This window comes from Mytilus californianus, unplaced genomic scaffold (genome assembly GCF_021869535.1).
Source record: "Mytilus californianus isolate M0D057914Y unplaced genomic scaffold, xbMytCali1.0.p SCAF_9, whole genome shotgun sequence".
NCBI classification, from domain to species: domain Eukaryota; kingdom Metazoa; phylum Mollusca; class Bivalvia; order Mytilida; family Mytilidae; genus Mytilus; species Mytilus californianus.
Genome location: NW_026262745.1, coordinates 25,832,477 through 25,853,490, shown reverse-complemented (window position 1 = coordinate 25,853,490; position 21,014 = coordinate 25,832,477). Strand labels below are relative to the sequence as shown.

Here is a 21,014-nt window from a genome sequence, read left to right as displayed (position 1 = left end):
GGAAGAAAACAAAATTTCCTTCTAGATACTAGCATTTGATCATAAACAAGCTTCTGTCCAAGTTTGGTACAAATCCAAAATAGTATAAGAAAGTTATTAAAATTTTAAAAACTTTAACCACAGAGTGATGAATGTGTTGTTTCCTGGCAGAAAATCTAAGTCCATTTAAAAGTAAAATACGGAAAAAATGGATTTATTTTTTTACAAAATTTCCTTCTAGATACTAGCTTTTGATCATAAACAAGCTTCTGTCCAAGTTTGGTACAAATCCAAAATAGTATGAGAAAGTTATTAAAATTTTAAAAACTTTAACCACAGAGTGAATGTGTTGTTTCCTGGCAGAAAATCTAAGTCCATTTAAAAGTAAAATACGGAAAAAATGTTTTTTTTTTTTTACAAAATTTACTTCTGGATACACTCTTATGATCATAAACAAGCTTCTGTCCAAGTTTGGTAGAAACCCAGGATAGTTTAAGAAAGTTATTAAAATTTTAAAAACTTTAACCACAGAGTGAATGTAATATTTCCCGGCAGAAAAACTAAGTCCATTTATAAGTAAAATACGGAAAAAATGGAATTTTATTTTTACAAAATTTACTTCTGGATACTATCTTATGATCATAAACAAGCTTCTGTCCAAGTTTGGTAGAAATCCAGGATAGTTTAAGAAAGTTATTAAAATTTCAAAAACTTTAACCACAGAGTGAATATTTGTGGACGCCGCCGATGACGACGACGACGACGACACCGACGGAATGTAGGATCGCTATGTCTCGCTTTTTCGACTAAAGTCGAAGGCTCGACAAAAATGAAATATTCTGAATGGATTGAGTCTCAAAAACACATTTTAAGAGAAAATTGCCTTCAAATAGGCTGTACCATAAATATTAATAGACAGAACAAGCCACACTCAGTGTTTTGGGGAGCTTTTTCTCCTTATTTCCTATATATTGCTATAATAAAAAACTTTTTCCTAAGTAATAATTTAATAAATAAACAGTTATAAGTAAATGAAATTATTTTTTAAAGTATTTACAACAAATTATTCAATAAAAGGGAAGCTTTAGATGTCCATCTCTGGAACGCGGCCTAAATTTAAGTTTTACGTAAAGACTTATATAAACCTCCATGGAGCCAGTAAACTTTTATATGGATGGTTCATTCAGCTTGAATACTTCAATTACTCATTTATCATCACATTTCTTTCATTAATGAGTGAAAGTTACCCCAAAATTTTAATTTATTGGCCTAAAAAGTTGAAATTATGAGGAAATGAGAGGTATAAATGGACCAAAAGTGACCTCATAATGAAGACAAACAGGTCCATTAGTGGCATTTATCATCCTAGTGTCATCTTTTATATCATATTCAACTGTTTTTTGGTAGATAAGATAAATATTTGATCTTTTATTGGTCCACACTATATTCTATCATGATGCGTCTTCATTGGGAATTTTTCGAAAAAATTTTGTTCGAATCGCTGTAGATGTCGTCTAGCATTATACTAGATTTTTCTCAAGCTATTGAACTGATTATGACAAAACTTGACAGTAACGCTTGAAATAACCAGTATTACAAAGGAAAGCTCACACTCAGTTTATTCAACAAAAAAGTCTTTAGTCCATATTAACAAACTCAGTTACGATACTGTTGTCAGCTCATTAAAGATTGCATATTTTGGCGTTAATATTGATTCACTTATAGGGTCTTTGCATCGGCACTAAACACATTTATTTAAAAACCAGTTGTTGGCATGATACGGGTTATGTTCTTCTCATATATGTTATGATGGTATGATACTAAACCCCTAACGGGAAGGATTGTGCCTGATATTCATATGATGAAGATATAATCTTTCAATCAGTTTAATTGAAGTCTGGAGCTGGCATGTCAGTTAACTGCTAGTAGTCTGTTGTTATTTATGTATTATTGTCATTTTGTTTATTTTCTTTGGTTACATCTTCTGACATCAGACTCGGACTTCTCTTGAACTGAATTTTAATGTGCGTATTGTTATGCGTTTACTTTTCTACATTGGCTAGAGGTATAGGGGGAGGGTTGAGATCTCATACACATGTTTAACCCCGCCGCATTTTTGCGCCTGTCCCAAGTCAGGAGCCTCTAGCCTTTGTTAGTCTTGTATTATTTTTAATTTTAGTTTCTTGTATACAATTTGGAGTTTAGTATGGCGTTCATTATCACTGAACTAGTATATATATTTGTTTAGGGGCCAGCTGAAGGACGCCTCCGGGTGCGGGAATTTCTCGCTGCATTGAAGACCTGTTGGTGACCTTCTGCTGTTGTCTGTTCTATGGTCGGGTTGTTGTCTCTTTGACACATTCCCCATTTCCATTCTCAATTTTATCAGTTATTTTTTTGGGTTTTAAACATCTGTTTGTTAAGTATATTAGCTGATCCTTTATGAGATGACAGATTTACAGCTCTTATTAACCATTTTATAATCTTATACTGAACAGTAAATTTCAAACTACAAAAATAATTTCTTCTCTAAAATTAGATAATCATATTATAAGTTATCTACGTTCATATCCGTAGATAACGAATTTATCCCCGGTCTTAGTCTAAATCTGGCGATTTTTAGAGAAATTCGACCACAAAGTTTAACGTGAAAGCAAAGTTTTTTCCATTTTTTAAATATCTTTTATTGAAATCTGGGAATTTGACATATTTTTAACGGGGTGTAGTGTACTACCTTTGGTAGAACCCTACAGGTAGACAAATATTAGACGTTTTTAAACTAGAGACAGAGAAACTGAAATGGGTCGAATTTGGCGCGCAATGTTGTGAGAGTTACACCCTAAACGGTGTGACGTCAATGTGGGTCATTTGCATAGCTAAGTCAGTAGTACCATTCATTGACAATGTGGCTGCATAGTGATGCATTTACTAAAATGAGTGCAAATAATCGATGTAATAAGATAAAATCATTAGTGGATTACGTATTTAATTATACAGACATGATGGAAAATCTACAGAATTCGATATTTCATAAGGAACAACCATGGAACTAAGGAAAACGCGCGTGAAATTCCCCGATGTAATGGGTAGCAACGTCTGGGGATATGGGTTAGCAACACCCAGGGGCTAAGGGTTTTGTAACGACGTGCGTTAACCAATTAAACTCCTAGAAATATACTAAGCCGGGGATAAGATGTTTTTTCTACTTTTAATTATGACTCTACTTATAATTTATATTAATTGAGCAATACAGCTCTGATTAAATATTTGACCAAGCATAGTTTCTGACACAGAATGAATGCTGTCTAACTACTGAAATAATTTAAAATTTGACATTTACAAATCATGGTCCAATATCAGAAACCCAAATTTATGATTTGAATCAGCATACCAAAGAACCCTGTTTACTCAATTTTAATTGAAATCAAATAAAGATTAATTTTGGACCCCAATTTGGACCACTTGAATACTACACAATTAGATTCAGCATATCAAAGAACTCCAATCATAAAAAAAAATCAAACAGACCCTTTGAACCTTAAATAAGGTTTAATTTGAAGACAGGGCCCAAAATTCAAAATCTAAATACACGGTTAGATTCAGCATATCAAAGAACACCAATAATTACATTTTTGAAAAAAATCAAACAAAGTTTAATTTTGGACCCTTTGGACCTTAATACGGATCAAGTCAGGAACAGGACCCAACATCTAAATAATAAATACTTAACTAGATTCAGCATGTAAAGACCCCAGGAACTCAAGACTTTGAATTAAACCCCATGGAAATGACTAAAAAAATTATCAATTCATACAAAAAAAAAGAAATATCACAAAAATACTGAACTCCGTGGAAAATTCAAAACGGAAATTCCATAATCAACTGGCAAAATCAAAAGCTCAAACACATCAAACGAATGGACAACAACTGTCATATTCCTGACTTGGTACAGACATTTTCTAAAGTAGAAAGTGGTGGATTAAACCTGGTTTAATATCTAGCTAAACCTCTCACTTGTATGACAGTTGCATAAAATTCCATTATATTGACAACGATGTGTGAACAAAACAAACAGACATAATAGGTAAAAATGTCAAATAAAGAGGAACAGCAGTCAGCATTGTGTTATTATCTTAATCACTATAGAAACAAACAAATATGTAAACAAACATTTACCATGGCACAACAACGGGATGTATAAGTACAGAGTCACGTCATATGTAACAAAGAAACACAAACAGGCATACAGACAAAGCATAATTAGCAAAAATGAAAGATAAGAATACAGAAAAAAGTATTACAAAAGAATTGGTTTTGGTCCCTCTTAACTAAACCTTTAGGGTCATAAACCCTAAAATCAATCCCAAACTTTATTTTATGGCATAACACCTTGTGATACAGTTAAATAGCAATCCATAGACATACTAAAGTTGTTATCTAGAACCCTGAAAATTCTACTTTTTTTGTCTGTTTTATGCCCCTTATTATTAAACGGTTTGGGCCAGGACCCCCAAAATCAATCCCAACTTTTCTTTTGAAGTATGGAACCTTTTGGTAAAATTTCATAGAGATCCATACCTTTATTCAAATTATTGTCCTGAAACATGAAAATGCTTGTTTTTGGCCCCTTTTTGGTTCCTTATTTCTAAACAGCTAAGCAATAAACCCAAAATAAATCCCAACCATTCTATTGAGGTATGGAACCTTGTGCTAAAATTCAATAGAGATCTATACACTTATACTCAAGTTATTGTCTGTGAACCTGGAAAAATATTTTTTGTTTGCCCTTTTTTTGGCCCTTATTCATTATCAGCTATGACAATAACCCCAAAAAAAATCTCAACCTTTCTATTTTGGTATTGAACCCTGAATTAAAATTTAATAGAGATCCATACACTTATACTCAAGTTACTGTCTGAAAACCAGAACAGTTATGGTTTTTGGTCCCTTTTCAGCCCCTAGTTATAAAAAAGTTTGGACCATGACCCCTAAAATGAATCCCAATTTTTCTTTTGAAGTATGGAACCTTGTGGTAAAACTTCATAGAGATCCATACTCTTATACACAAATTATTGTCCTGAAACATGAAAAATGCTTCATTTTGGTCCCTTTTTGACCCCTAATTACTTACCAGTAAAAGCTACGACAATAATTATATTCCTAAAAACAATCCTAGCCTTTCTTTGGTTGTATAGAACATTGTGCTTAAATTTCATACAGATCCATACACTTATACTAAAGTGATTGTCTGCGAACCAATTTATTGTCTATAAACCAGGTAACATGACCCTTTTTGGCCCCTAATTACAAAACGGGTATGACAATATCCCCAAAAACAATCACAGATTCCCATTAGTGATATGGAGAGATCCATACACTTATACTCAAGTTATTGTCTGCAAACCAAAATTTTGCGGTCGTATAAAAATAGACCCTGCTTGCAATTTAGTTTTTATTCTTTTCTTTGCAAAAAAATGCATCTTTTTATTCCTTAATAATTCATATTTCAGACACAATTTCCAAATTAAATATATATAGTGACTATTAGTGCAGATGAAAAGTGATCATAGGTAAATTGTTGAGGTAAAAAATTGACAATAAGCTGAGATGTATAATACCAATACCAATACCAAATTGTTTATTATAGTGACATGTGTTTTATAATATTAAACAATATATCAATAAGCGGTTGTAATAACATGTATCAACACCCGGCCCTTTGGACCTATAAGTCACTTTAAACATTTATACATATAAAAAGAATAATCATTTAACAGCGGACAAAATTAGAATTCATGTTTGATTGTTCCAATACAAAAATTTTTTTCTCTTATTAAATGCATTGTTAAAAAATTTAGCAGTTTTTCTAGGATATTTGCAGATAAGCACTTTAAATTGTTCATCTTTAGAGATGTCTTCAAAAGAGTGTTCTATATTCAGTATAAGTTGAATTCTTAAATCTCGGTAAAAATCACAGTCCATCAGGAAGTGGCGTTCATTTTCAACACAATGTGAGTCACACATTTTGCAAATGCGATCAGCTTCTGCTTCTCCAACGAACCGTCCTGTTTCGATCCTCAAAGGAAGTATGCCGCATCTAAATTGTGCCAGTATAGAACGTTCAGCACGAGTGAGGTTCAATCCAACATATGTTTCACATTTATATTCTGATTTGAATGTTTTATATGTCCGCAATTTTGGAAAGTTTGTAATAGAGTTTTCCCATTCATTGGAACACAACATGAAAAGTATGTCTTTTAGAAGAGAAATATTACAAGTCTGTATTTGGCAGAAATAATCTTCCATGTCAATGTGTGACAAAATAAGTTTCACATCTGATGACCAATTGTTCAAACACCGTTCAAGGTCCCAGTTGAAAACCTGTTTACATATGCGTGAATCGTCCATTCGAGTGAGCTTGTTCCATAGTCTAATCATATTGTACCAGTGTCTTTCTTTACATGGCAGCCATCCAACATCATTTGTAGCAACTTTCGGAGCGAATTTATGAACACCCAAGAAATAACGAATGGCTTTGTTTTGTACCAAGTTAACACATGCATAGTCTTTAAAACCCCAGAATGAGGAGTTATAGTCTAAAATCGGTACGATACATGATGTAAACAGTTTTTCAAATGTCTTTATTCCAAAACTCTTAAGATTATGAATTTTTGAAATTATTCCACCGAGTGCTCGCCCTCCAGCTTCCGACAATCTCTCAGCATTCACTTTATAGTCTTTAAATTCATGGAACATTTCACCCAGATATTTGTACTTGTCAACAGTCTGTAATGAATTTCCTCCAATTTTAAACTTATATTCGGATCGTTTTATACGAGATTGGTGGAAATGTACTACTTTCGATTTCTCGGTGTTAATAGGTACCCGCCATCGCTTACACCAGTCATGGACTTTGTTCAACATCGCTTACATGTCATTTTCATTGGGTGAAATTATCACTATTTTGTCAGCATACAACCGTATCGAAAGATTTGAGTTTCCAATGCTAACACCAAGGTCAAGGTCCTTAACTTCCTGCAATAAGTCAGTGATGAAAATAGAGAAAAGTGTCGGCGAAAGATTGTCGCCTTGTCGAACACCGGAATTACAACTAAACCAATCCGTCAAAGTATCATTCAATCGAATACAAGCGGTAGTATTGACGTAAATGCTTTTGATATAGTTATAAATTTTCCCATCGATTTTATTTAAAAGAAGCTTATACAGTAGCATATCTCTATCAACAATGTCAAATGCCTTTTTTAAATCGATAAATGTTGCAAACGTTTTTCGACAGTTCCTCACAATTGTATTTAGTGTGAAAATATGGTCTTCACATGAGCGGTGCACACGGAACCCATTCTGTTCGTCTGCTAACATGTCGTTTATTTCTAAATAAGCGGATACTCGGCTGTTTATAAACGCACTATATAGTTTTGAGATACAAGAGAGCAGACTTATTCCACGATATTTAAGAGGACTTCGCTCATTGGATGATTTATCTTTAAGAATTGGACAAACCATTGCCTGTCGCCAGATTGATGGAATAATGCTAGTTTTAAATATAAGCTGAAACAGAGAATGAAGCACGCTTATCACAGATTCATATTTCAAGACTGCATACGGTATGAATTCGATTCCCCAAGCCTTGCCATTCTTTGCCACATGTATTAAACGCCTGATTTCCTTAAGACGCATTGCGTTCCACAGTTGGCCGAGTTCTTCATTCCAGAAAAGTTTAGAACTTGTATGTCGTTTTCTTGTCTTTCTACTTGCATCAAATACTGGAATTTAGCAGTTCATTTCATCAACTATCAAAGTACAAAGATCCGAATAGATATTATCCACGTGACTTAGAGTCTCCCTTGTGGTCTCAATACGTTGAATTAAGGTTTAAAGTGCTGCTTTTCGTAGATCAGATCCAAAAAAAGTCATTAGGAATCGATTTAAGCCTGAAGCGTTTGAACTTATCTAATTTCGAGCTACTATATTCGGATATGTTAGTTAATGTTTTAAATTCTGCCAATAGAATAGAATGGTCTGGGATTTTACTCCTGTTACCTAGAAATTGGAAAAGATTAATCTGCTCAATTACAGATCGGGTAGTAATAACCTGGAATGAGGAACAGATCGAGAACGTCGTGAGGAACACACATATAATCCACCACGGATTGCCATCTTCCTAATATACAATGTATTGTCTTTATTCGAGTCGTATCTACCGTTTAAAACACACGTTTTTGATTCATTCAAGAACTATAAGAATGATTTCCCATGTTGATTGACTGTTTTGTCCATCGCTGTCCTGCTTCGTATTGAATCGAAATCAGAAAAGTCATTTTGTGTACCAATTTGTGAGTTGAAGTCACCACAAATGACGATATAGTCACTTTCAACCTGATCATAGATATTTAGCAATAAGTGCGAAAAAAAGTTTTGTGAATTTCGACCCCTAATTGAACCTTCCGGTGGCAAATAACACGAAAAGACGGTAAAACTAAAGTCTGTTGATTGTGACGTAAAGCCCCGGTCACACCTTACCAGATAGCGCGAACGAACGCCAAACGGATAACTTTTTTTTCAATCCGTTCATGTCCGTTATACGTCCGTTCTTATCCATTAGACGTCCGTCCATATCCGTTTCATGTCCGTTCAGTGTCAGTTTTATCCGTCGACGTCCGTTCTGTCCGGTGTATAATTTTGAGCATGTTCAAAACTTTGAACGGACGTCCAACGGATGAAGTGTCCGTTGAACGTCCGGTAGACGTCCGTTTTTTACGGTACTCGTCCGTTCCGTTTCCGTTTTGTATCCGTTACTTGTCCGTTATACATCCGTTGGAGGTCCGGTAGACCAATTCACCAACGGACTTCTACTGGACGTATAACGGATAAAACGGATGATGAACGGATGTGAAACCGACTAGAACGCGTCAGAAATGCCAACCTCTCGTGGGTTTTCAGTGGCATCAAATTCTGTATTTGGCTCGACTTCTGAATCATGGTCAGGCGGCATTATTGGCATTTTTCTCTGACATTGTTTTCCTCTTCCTTTTCCACCCCTACCCTTTGGCGGCATTTTGAAGAATAAACTAAAACCAATTACACGGAAACTTTTTAATTATTTTAAGGTCACGTGTATGTGATTTACATGTATTATTATTGCCGCCTTTAATTTCCGCTTATCTTGTTCATCCATTTTATCCGGTACTCTTTTGTTAGGTGTCCGTTTTATAAGGTACTCGTCCGTTGGATGTACGTTCGACATCCAATCTGTCCGGTACGTTTCCGTTTCTCGAACGTTGCATATCCTGTGAGTGTCCGTTAGACATTCGTTACGCGTCTGTTTTATTTGGTCAGTACAGCAACGGACTCCCAACGGATAAAAAATTTTTCAACGAAAACTTTTTTTTTTCATCCGTTCGGCGTCAGTTCGAGCTATCCGGTAAGGTGTGACCACAGCATAAATTTTATACAGAAAAGTCCTTCAAAACTGGCATCGACCACTTCAAAATTGTAATCATTTAGAACCCATTGTTTTATTAATAATCCTACACCACCTGTGCCTTTCGTTGCATCACGATGAATATGTTGTCTATTAAAGCCTTTCCATATCTATCAGTTTATGTGCAAATTGTCACTTGCAATAAGATGTGTTTCACATGCACTAAAAATATCAGCATCGACGGCTTCCACTATTTAAGTCCTTAGTAGATTGTTTTTAACGGTCTAACCACAAACGTTTAAATGACCTAGTTATATCGTTCCATTGGGCCAGGATACACACTAACTGTGTTTGGTCGGAGCATCGACTTCGCTCTCTTCGTTATTTTTAGTTTTTCACAATATTCTGCCGTTTCCCGTTAATCTAAAATGATTCCCCTGTGAGAGTTCACGAAGTATTGCGCGAGTATTATTCTCTAATAGTTATTCAATTCTTGATTTCGAGCCCTGAATAAAGACTGTTTTGTAGTTTTCATCGGTTTTCAGTTTGTGTTTATTGCGGAGAATAAGAATTTTCTGATCCGTGTTCTCAAGACTCATTTTCACTAATCCCGGTTTTCCACGAAGCCTTGGTTTAAGACGCGTGACAGCAGCGATTTTAACTTCATTTGCGACTGACTGTCCTAGTTTATGAATGATATCATTCATTATCTCAATTAAATTCTCATTTTCGGCAAACTGTAAATTTTTCACTATAAGGTAACTGCATAATTGCTCAACTGATTAACTTGTGTATTTGAGTTACGGTCATCGAAGGATTAATACTATCGGCTTGGGTATTTAAATTGTTCATGAACTCTTCAATGTCGTTGAAGCATTTAGAAAGTGAGTGAACAGAATTTGCTGAATCGTCAATACGTGATGACTCTCTCGCCAAATCAAGGTGAATTTCAGATTTTAAAACCTGCATCTTTTGATAAATTGTAGACAGAACATCGTTTCTAAGTTTGTCGATTTTTGACTCGAACATTTTTTCATACTTTCTTGGCCTTGTTTTATCTCATTTACAGTAGAAACTAAAAGTTTTATTGAGCTTGAAATATCGTCTGTATTGGCCATTTTGGATTGTTTACATTCGGGGCGGGGTGTCTCACCTTCTGTAGATCTACATCGTTTTTGAAATGTTTTAGGAGTATTTGACATTATAAATCAATTCGAAAAGTTGATAGTCAATATCCACAGAAATTGTCAATAGCTCACGATAAATGTATTATAGGAAATGGTCAAACTTTTTTTCACCTGATTTTCACACCTGTTGACACCTGTCCGCCATCATAATCGTATTTCGATAATGAAGTGTGTATTCAAATGTTATACTAGAGACATTAAGATTGACATTAACGTGGAGGTGATTCCAATTAATACTTCCAACTTTTAGTGAAATTGATTGTAAATAATGACAGTTGTCTATCATACTGTATTGTACCAAAACTTGTACTTGCCTAAGGAAAGAATTGGAATAATGTCATTCCAAAAAAGTGTGTGAATCGACTTTGATATCAATACATTATTATTATTATCTTGTAATAAATTTTAATTAATAAATTACACAAGCATATTAAGATACTGATGACATACTTTTATAATTCTAATCAACTGATTAAATTTGATATATCACTTTTTCTTATTCATATGCAGTATTTTGTTATAAATTTTGATTTACAAAGGAACTATATGCAAATGCAAAAAGTAGCAGTTCGACCAACATTTTCTTAATTTAAGCGCTAAGAACTTGTCAAAATTTGGCACTAAATTATCAAAATGATGAATAACGATTCTGCAAGTCATTAAAACACATAATTAATTGCATGATATGTCTATAGATCCAGCATGGCTGAATCAAAAACCCGAAAGGTGGATGCACAAATACCGAGTTAAGTCAAGAGTCATACAATCAAAGGAAAATAATAGTACAAAAGCAATTAAGGGAAAACTTAAGTAATTAAAAAGTTACGCAAACTAAATCTATAACTAAAGACAACCTTGTATTGTTTGTGAAGAAAACACTGAATATTTATCTTTAAGGTCTTAGTACTCTCGGATGGATTTTTTTAGAAAGAGTGCAAGACTTTCTTTGACAAAACCCTAGCTCATTATTTTTTCTCCGAAACAGATGACGTTTTACAAAGTTTGAGTGGTAGCTACAAGCTCTTGAATATCGTATGAGTTGAGAAATGCATACTCCATTCACGGCTTAAGTTTGCATATTGCTGCTTATGTGGGGAAAATTTTTAATTTTAAAATCGAAAGAGTCTCGTTTGTCAAAGATTCTTTTAATGGGATGACCGGTGTTGTCCAATTCGAGGTAAATGTCTAGAAATTAGGAAGAGAAAGCTGCATCTGTGGTTTCCTCAATCACTAGTTCAGGAGGATATATTAAAAGGACACAAGCAGAAAAGTTGAGATAGTTGATGAAATGAACATCAACTATATACCTGTATGTGAAATTAAATGATCTAGCTTTTTTTGATGTCCTAGTATTTTACAGGAACTCTAACTCATGTGAAAATAAGTTAAAAAAAAAAAGGTCGGATAGAAGAGTTACACAGTAAGTTCCCAAAGGAATGCCGACAAACTGCTGGAAAATTCTACTTTCAAAATCAACGAATATGTTGTCAATGGGAAATACCAGCATACTAATCACGTGTTTTGAGTTGTAGCTTGTTTTATTTTCGCACTAATTTTGAACAAAATATTCCGAATTATATCACAAAATAATAAATCTATGTCGTACCATTTTTATGAGTAAAATTAATGTTACGCTAAGGAGAATGGGGAAGGGGGATATGACTCTAGAACATAATCAATTTTGCAGTGCATTTTTCTTTTTACCAATATAGGTCATTTTAAAATTCCAGTCAAAGTCTTCTCAATTAATTGTTTAGAATTTCATCCTTTTGTACTAGGATCAGAACTTTGTTGTTAATTGGTCGAAGTTATTTAGATGATATTTTTTTTTAAACTGTATGATGACAATGGGACATCAAGGGACATTGAGTGAGAGCAATAGCTGAATATGTCATAATCAAAGATGGACATTTGAATTCCCATGTTTCAAAGGAGTTTATGCGAAATCATGACTACCATGGATGCAATTTGATCATGACAAACGATGAAAATACATTTTAGAGGATCTCTTAATCCGTTTTTTAGAAAGATGATGATTTTTGGTCAAGAATTTATATTGGTTACCATATCCTTGCCTTATTAGAGCAAAGTGAAAAAATCATATAATTGGTATAACTTTCATTATTTCTGGAAAGTTTTGCCCGAACAATTCATGTTGTTCAGAGAAATTAAGAAAAGTTAAAAAATTACAAACAGAATCATGAATCGCACCCACTGGCAATGTTTTACTCATGATCAACAAAAAGAACATTGTATGATAATCAGAAATGTATTTCTTAAAGGTTTGTCTGAAAATTACCAAGAGTTTAAGGAAAACGATAAAAATGTTATTTCCCAATGGTTTCATTCAAATTGTGTGGCATCATTATTTGTCCTGTAAATTTGAATTCCTTTAATCCAGACCTCAACACCAAATTCAAATTACCCCACTCATAAAATATAAGACAAAGTTATCAACTTGTTTGTATTGAATGTCATTATTATTTCAAATCAAAGATCATATCTTCAGGCTAACTTTGTTCTTGACCTATATTTCGATCTTACATGACTTATTTTAAGTTAAACAATAAGGTACCAATACTTTGAAATAGTATTGTTTTCGAATAGAAACAATTTAACATACCTTCACAATTGCAGCTGTCTAAATTTTCTTGGATTTTTGAAGTTTGAAAAGTTACTTGCTCCTTTAATGTGTCGTGACCCATTTTGACTGTGTCAAATTGTTTTTGTAAGTCTACAGTTCTGACCGAGATATCTTCCGTAAATGATGTCTGCTTAATTTGAAGGGAACTTAATGTGTCCTGCTCCATTTTGACAGTTTCAATGTTTTTTTCTAAGTCTGCAGCTCTGACAGTGATATCTTCCTTAAGTGATGTATGCTTAGTTTGAAGGGAACTTAAATCCTCTTGGAAATGTTCAACCTTCTCTGTTACTATGGTCTGGTCATGTTTAACTTTATCAACGTCAGTTTGAAGATCTTTTTTTTGGTCATCCATTTCTCTACGAACTGCTGTCAGATCTTGTTTAACATGTATTAAAACATCTTTGTTCAGATTCATTTGGCTCAAATCATCACATTTAGATATGTATCCAGTTCCCCCAAGACGATAAACAGCCTAAAATAACATAGAAGTATTTATTGTCAATATCGTTATGGTCAATTCATTTTTAAAAAATAATATGACAATGGACCATAACTCACTGTCCTATTTAAATCTTTCGACCTACAGTTTTTGGATCTTTTCTGAGAACAAATATATTAAGTCAAATCCAGTATTAATCTAGGTTAGCCAAAGCAAACATTAACAGTCCCAAGCTCAGACTAATTTACCAAACACATCATTTGGTGTTTTTTTTTTTTATATTTCAATTCATTTCTCTTTGATTGTCCGTTTAAAAGCAACAGTCCTGGATAAAACTGTGTTCAAATATCAAGGGCTTTATCACCAAAAGGGACCTAAAAACAAAACAAAAATCATCTATTGTCAACTTTAGGGAGTTAGAACCTTGGTTTCTTAATTCTTCAAAGGAGAACTTTTAGAAGATTGTTTAAAAAATCATATTAGTACTGAGAATTAAGTTGATGATACCCTCGGGTCGGGACTAACAGTCCAGCAGTAGCGGTCTAAAACCAGTGCATTTAAATGCAAATGACATTAATTTTTATCAATTTTGTGCATCCGAAGACCTTTTTTTTTAAACGTACCTTCATCAGGAGAGTTATGACCTAAACATTTGAATGCCTATGATGTCTAAGAACCAAAATACGTGAAGAGCTGTATGGCAAAAAAGGACATAAAATACCCAAACTTATCTAAGGTTATTTGTTCAGCAAACTGAGCTCTATTTTTGGTGCCCATATTTGACAGCTGCAGCAGAGTTATTGACTGACACACAACCATTTAAAGTTTGTTTTTTGTGCTCACCAGAAAAATAGTTGTTCTCTGCCCTTTTCGATCCCTAATTATTGAACGATATGCGCCAACCCCTCCAAAAATCATTTCAAACTTTCCTTTTGAAGTATGGAACCTTGTGGTTAATTTAATAGAAATATATACTCTTATACACCAATTATTGTCCTGAAACATGAAAAATGCATGTTTTTGGCACCTCTCGGCCCCTAATTCCTATCAGCAACGACAATAACCCCCAAATAAATCCTAACCTACCTATTGTGGAATAGAACCTTGTGCTAAAATTTATAAGAGATTCATACACTTATACTCAAGTTATTGTCTGTGGACCTGAACAAATGTTTTGTTAGACCCTTTTTGGCCCCTAATTTCTATACAGCTATGACCGTAAACCCTACAATTAGTCCCAACCTTTCTATTGTGTAGTGAAACCTTGTGCTAAAGCACTGACCAAATATATATATATCTCTTATACTCAAGTGTTATTGTCTTCAAACCAGACACATAATATTTTGGCCCCTTATTACAAAAGCGCTATGACAATAACCCCCAAAATCAACCCAAACCCTCCTATTGTAGAATGGAAACTTATACTAAAATTTCTCACACAACCATACACTTTCACTACAGTTATTGTCTGCGAACCAATTTATTTTCCATGAACCAGTAAAATTGACCTTTGTCAGCCACTATTTACAAAACCGCAAGAGATCCATGAAATTATACTCAAGCTATTGTCTGTGAACCAAAATGTCTCCAGACGCAGACAACACCATAAAATAATAATACCGCAAATGTGCAAATGTCGTATAAAATGGTCTTCTTTAGGTCATGCATGGAATCGATTACTTTAAACTGTAATCAATTAAATTACATTATTTTGCTTATTTGAATTAATCGACTACATTACAATTACACCTTAATTCAAATGTAAATGATTACATTAGATTACTTTTCTTTAAAGTGAGCATGATTATTTAAGATTACTTACGATTCCATTGTATACTGTAGTATTGAAAAGAACTTTTTTAAACATTTGATCTTCACATAACAAAAAATAAATCTGAGCGAATAATTGTGTATATAATATTTTGAACATAAACATATTATCTATAAAAAAAAACTTAGAAAAGGTGAAGTTTATTATTTGTATTATTTGTTGACATAATTTTGTTTGACAGATTTACTTTGAATGTAAATGTCTCTGTGCTTTCTCTGTTAAAGGAATAACATTGTTTCGTTGTTTTTTTAATATTTCAGCCCAATTTTTAACACATACTTTCAACCAAGAAAAAGAGATTAACAAATAGTGATTATTTAATGATCAAGTAGCCTTTTTGTCTGTGTAGATATAATTGAAACTTAAATGTGTATTAAAGGTGTTAATCACTACTTAAAAAAAATTTATTTGGTGTTTATATTAAATATTTTGGAAACTTGAGGTTAAATCGTTACTAAAGCTTGTCCAAAAGGAAAAAAAGGTGAAATATGAATGGTTAATTTCCAGTGATGATTTTTGTCTTAAATGCAATGAAATGTTATGTGAAATTTTGTCTGTAGTACTGGAAAGGATAAAACTTAACTCATACCATGCATTTCTTCATTTTAAACAAAGATACATTCTGCAAAAGATTTTGAAAAGTCCAAATTTAGCAAAGACTAATAAAGGGGACAAACAATTGTGGTTTTACTCCATATGAAGGCCAAGAAGTTTCAGAGAGGACGATCTTTTCAAAAATTCTGCGAACAATTGATGGACGGATAGACAATAATGAATGCCAAATGATGCCATATTTATTTTGCGTTTGTCTTATGTCATGGTGTTGTCTGCGTCTGCGTCTGAAGACATTTTGGTTGCAGACAATAACTTGAGAATAAGTATATGGATCTCTATTGAAATTTAGCACAAGACTCCATACCACAATAAGAAGGTTTGGTTTATTTTGGGGGTTTTATAGTAGCTGTTTAGGAATAAGGGCCCATAAAGGGTCTTATAAAAACAATTATTTGTCTGGTTCACAGACAATAACTTGAGTATAACTGTATAGATCTCTATTAAATTTAGAATTTGAATTCTAGGGTTTGTTTTTGAAATTATCCATATAAAGTCCAAAAGGGTCTAAAATTAAACTTTGTTTAAATTTCTTTAAAAATTTAATTATTGGTGTTCTTTGATATGCTGAATCTAATTGTGTATTTAGATTTTTTGATTTTGAGGTCTGTCTTCAGATTAGTCCACATAAAGGTCCAAAGCGTCCAAAATACAACTTTAAAATTAAAAACAAATTGAGTTGATGGGGTTCTTTGATATGCTGAATCTAAGCGTGTATTTAGATTTTTTTATTTGGGCATGGTCGGCCCATATTTAAGTCCAAAGGGTCAAAAATTAAATTTTGTTTGATTTGAAAAAAACGAATATTTGGGTTCTTTGATATGCAGAATCTAAGCGTGTATTTATATTTTTGATTTTGGGCACAGTTTTCAAGATGGTCCAAAATTGAACATTGTTTGATTTCTTCAAAAATTTAATTGTTTTTGTTATCTGATATGGTCACTCCAACAGTGTTTTAGATATTTTGATTTTGTGCTTGATCTTTAATTTTGGGGCCTGTTTTAAAATTGTTCAACATTAAAGTGCAAAGGGTCCAAAATTAAACTTTGTTTGATTTAAAAAAAAAAGTGTTGGGGTTCTTTGATATGCTATATCTAAGCTTGTTTTTTGATTTTTGATTTTGGGCACAGTATTCAAGTTGGTCCAAATTGGGGTCCAAAATTGAACTTTGTTTGAATGCATCAAAAATTGAATTATTAGTGTTATTTGATATGCCCTATCAAACATGTTTTAGATTTTTGGTTTTAGGCTTGTTTTTAAAGTTTATCCAAATTGGGGTCCAAAATTAAACTTTGTTTGTTTTCTAAATCAGGTCATTGGCATACCCATGTAGGCATTATACAGGCAAATTTCAGATAATAAAAACTGTATGAATTTCATAGATGTTTACCTGGTCTTCTAAAAAATTCTCGTTTCAGGTTACGTTCGCCTGCTTCGGAAAGAGCTACAGTAGCTACAAATAGGTTTTCAATTTTCACTACAAAACAGCAGGAAGTTTACAGTGTTGTCTCCACTTAAAACATGTATATTTAATCCATTTTTCAAATTATTTCAATCGTTCAGCCTGTTTCAATTGAAAGCTAATTAACTTATATTCACCATGAAATACGAAAAACATGATACATTTTCGTTAAAAACTTTGGCTTTAGTGAACATCATTCGAGCGTTTAGGGGCATAGTCACTTCCTTCCCATGTTTAGCGACCGGTTGAAAAATATAAGTTGCTATATTGCCCCAATTATTCGCCAAACTATATTTTTATAATTGATAATCATCACTGCTGTCATTAGGGAATTGTGATGCCGATCACTAAAACGCTTGAAGAACTTTAATAGTGCATGGATACAGGCGATTCCCTCTATCTGAATCATATCTGGTAAATGACGTCATAAAGGCGCGCATAATTGACGAACTTTTCCGATGAAGGACATAACTCGAAAGTGATCTATTTCTTGTTTATATGATCTTATATATGTTTTCAATCATACCTCAGATACACAGGCCCACATACTGTTAAATTCACAAGTTGATAATTCATCTTTGCCAGGATGAGCAATAAAATTTCTGTGGTGTTTTATTCTGGCTAAATCTGCTCCATCACTGATTTCTGTGGCTGGTGGTAATTTGTCAAATCCAAGTGAAGGTGGCGCAATGATGGACAAATTTCTTAGTAAACAAATCATTAACGTCACATCATAATTAACCGAAGAGGTATAACCTGTAATCAAAGTATGATAATATTTACACTGTGATTCAGCTTGATTTCAGGAGCTTCAGTTCATTTTCCACCTTTTAAACATTTCTAAGAAGTAAGTGAACTAAAATTGTCAGTTCCTTTAAGGACTTTTTTAAAAGTGGAAAAGATAAGCAAATGTCATGTGATCAGTGTCTACCTGAATCACTGCATGCAATACCTGTTACAGTTTGAAACTTGTATAATCTACGTATTAAACCAGAGTAGTAGTTTAAAAAACAGAAAAAATAATGGTCAGAGGTAGAGAGCCGTCAAATTTTGCTCAATCTCATCTAACAGTACAGTACTCAAGTTGCACCGAGTACCCAAAATGCACCTTTTTAGCAAATAAAAGCAGCGGAAAGTTTTTTTTAGAGACTAAACAATTTGTCTTTTTACGATTTGACATTATGCACATCTTTCAACATATTTAGCTAATCACATCTACATATAAAGCACAAAACTTTCACAGTATATAAACAGATGAAATATTCACTGTAAAATCTATGGAAACGTCGCCAGGCGACGTCAACAAAAAGTCATCTATTGAAAGTGAGCAAATAAAATATGTTATAAGCATCCATTTCTTAAAAAATGAATAGTAAGCATGGACTAATGTCAGTTCTAATCATTTGAAGAATTAAAACAAAACTAAACATCTGTTATACGATTTTTAAGGATGTGAAGCTAAGCATGGATGCAATTTGGTACTCCTCATTACACAATCGTGGATCGTTTGGATGTCGGTTCGAACCCATTTTTCTGATTCAATATGGATTCAAAATTAAATCGGTGGAACTGTATAGTAAATAAGGATACATCTACAAAATAAACCCAGAATGGAATCTTTTGTCTGGATCATAAATAAATGTAGGTGAAAAACGGTCAAAATAGGTGTAATTTGGTTACTCTCACGTTATAAATATACACTATTCAATCTGGAACAAGAATATAATAACTGACACGAAGAGCAACATGTGGTAAAGTTCAATATCGAGGTGCTCCAATCACGGAGGAACATTTACGTGACAATGCGCAACACCGGAAACCTCACTTCGATGATACAGTTCAACCCAACAAGACGTGCCACCTGATGTTGGTACCTCGAAGACAACGAAGTCTACCTATAAACAGATAGTTAAAGGTTTGTAGCCATGAGTATTAACGCCCGTAACTGAGATACAACATTGGTGTCTGATGTGAACGCTGTTGTGGCTATAAATTGAGATTTTTCTGTGTTTATTTTGACACGGCCAATTTCATATTTGGCGGGATTCAGAAAATTATATTTTCGTGATTTCGCTCGTGGGTCTGTAATAAACTATTGCATACACACTTACATTGATTCCCCTGAAGTAACATATATTTTCTGTTCAATATTTATGTGTTTTATTATTACAGGGAGCAGAAGTTGTAATTTGTAAAAAAAAAAAAAATAAATAAAAAATATTGAAATAAAGTGTTCATTTCAATTTTGTTCAATCACACTTAAATATTTACACTTAAGGAGCCAATTTTGTATTTATTGATTGCACAGGTGTAATATTTTATACCGGGAGATCTGGTCAATATTACATTTGTTGGTCTAGATTATTGTTACACACCGTAAATAATTTACATCATTATATCGCGTGTGAACTAAGCCGTATATTGACATAATACAATACAAAGCAATCATGTCGAAAGTGGTGAATATAAACACGGCAAGTAAAGAAGAACTGATTACAATTAAAGATATTGGGGAGGCAAGAGCTAAAATTATTATTGCTGCAAGGATAGATAAGGGAAAATTAACACTTGAGGATTTGAAATTAAATCAAGGTCTTCCAAATACTATGTGGGACCCTCTCGTAGCAGCAGGTAGAATTATTTTTGAAAACACAGAAGAAGTTGATGACAGTGCGGATCAGAAAAAACAAATCGAGAAGTTGAAAACAGAACTTTTCAATCAAAAACAAGATGCTGAACAGGAAATGAAAAAAAATCAGAACAATTTTGACACACGGTTGTTAATTGCAACTCAAGAAAAGGCAACCATACAACATGAATTAAAACATCAGATAAAAGATTTGCAAGATGCATTGGAAGGGGAATTGGAGGAAAAGAATGAGTATGCTAAATTGATAGAAGAAATAAAACAAAAGTATGCAAGGGAGTCATCAGCCCTGCAGGAGTTCAATCAACAGGAAAAGGAAAAATTGCTGATCAAGGTTGATCAAGACAAACTTGAAAAACTTGAAAAACAAAAAGAACAAATGGATCCATAGAGAAGAAGTTTGAAAGTGAGAAAGCTGTATTTATGGAAAAGACAAATCAGTTGATAACTAAATTAAATGAAGGGCGGGCAACACAGGCACTCACCATAGAACGCGAAAAATTAGCAAGAAAGAAATGTGATCGTCTTGAAGAAGAAATAAAACATTTACAAATGTCCAAAAGAGTTACAGAAACAATAGTACAGCATGAAAAAAATCCTAAAAGCAATATATAAGCTACAGAAACTAAAGTAACTGACACGTCAAACACTGTCCAAATACCTGAGCAGAACAAACAACCAAACAGTCGTGGTCCATCACCACAAAGGCTTCCATGCTATGATGGGAAGACAGAATGGAAACCCTAATACATGCAATTTATTCATTTTTCC

At 33.4% G+C, this 21,014-nt stretch overlaps 1 protein-coding gene across 1 annotated transcript in view; it reads right to left on the bottom strand.

Moving 5' to 3' along the window:
- Positions 1 to 3,991: 3,991 nt before the first annotated feature.
- Positions 3,992 to 21,014, bottom strand: part of LOC127715285 (uncharacterized) — a 64,676-nt gene continuing 47,653 nt past the window's right edge. Inside the window, exons 4-6 of the mRNA XM_052221327.1 lie at positions 18,123 to 18,352; positions 13,232 to 13,724; positions 3,992 to 10,922 (exon numbers count right to left, since the gene is read on the bottom strand). Of these exons, the coding sequence (XP_052077287.1) occupies positions 10,891 to 10,922; positions 13,232 to 13,724; positions 18,123 to 18,352 (755 nt within the window). The 3' untranslated portion in view covers positions 3,992 to 10,890. The remainder of the gene's footprint in view (positions 10,923 to 13,231; positions 13,725 to 18,122; positions 18,353 to 21,014) is intronic.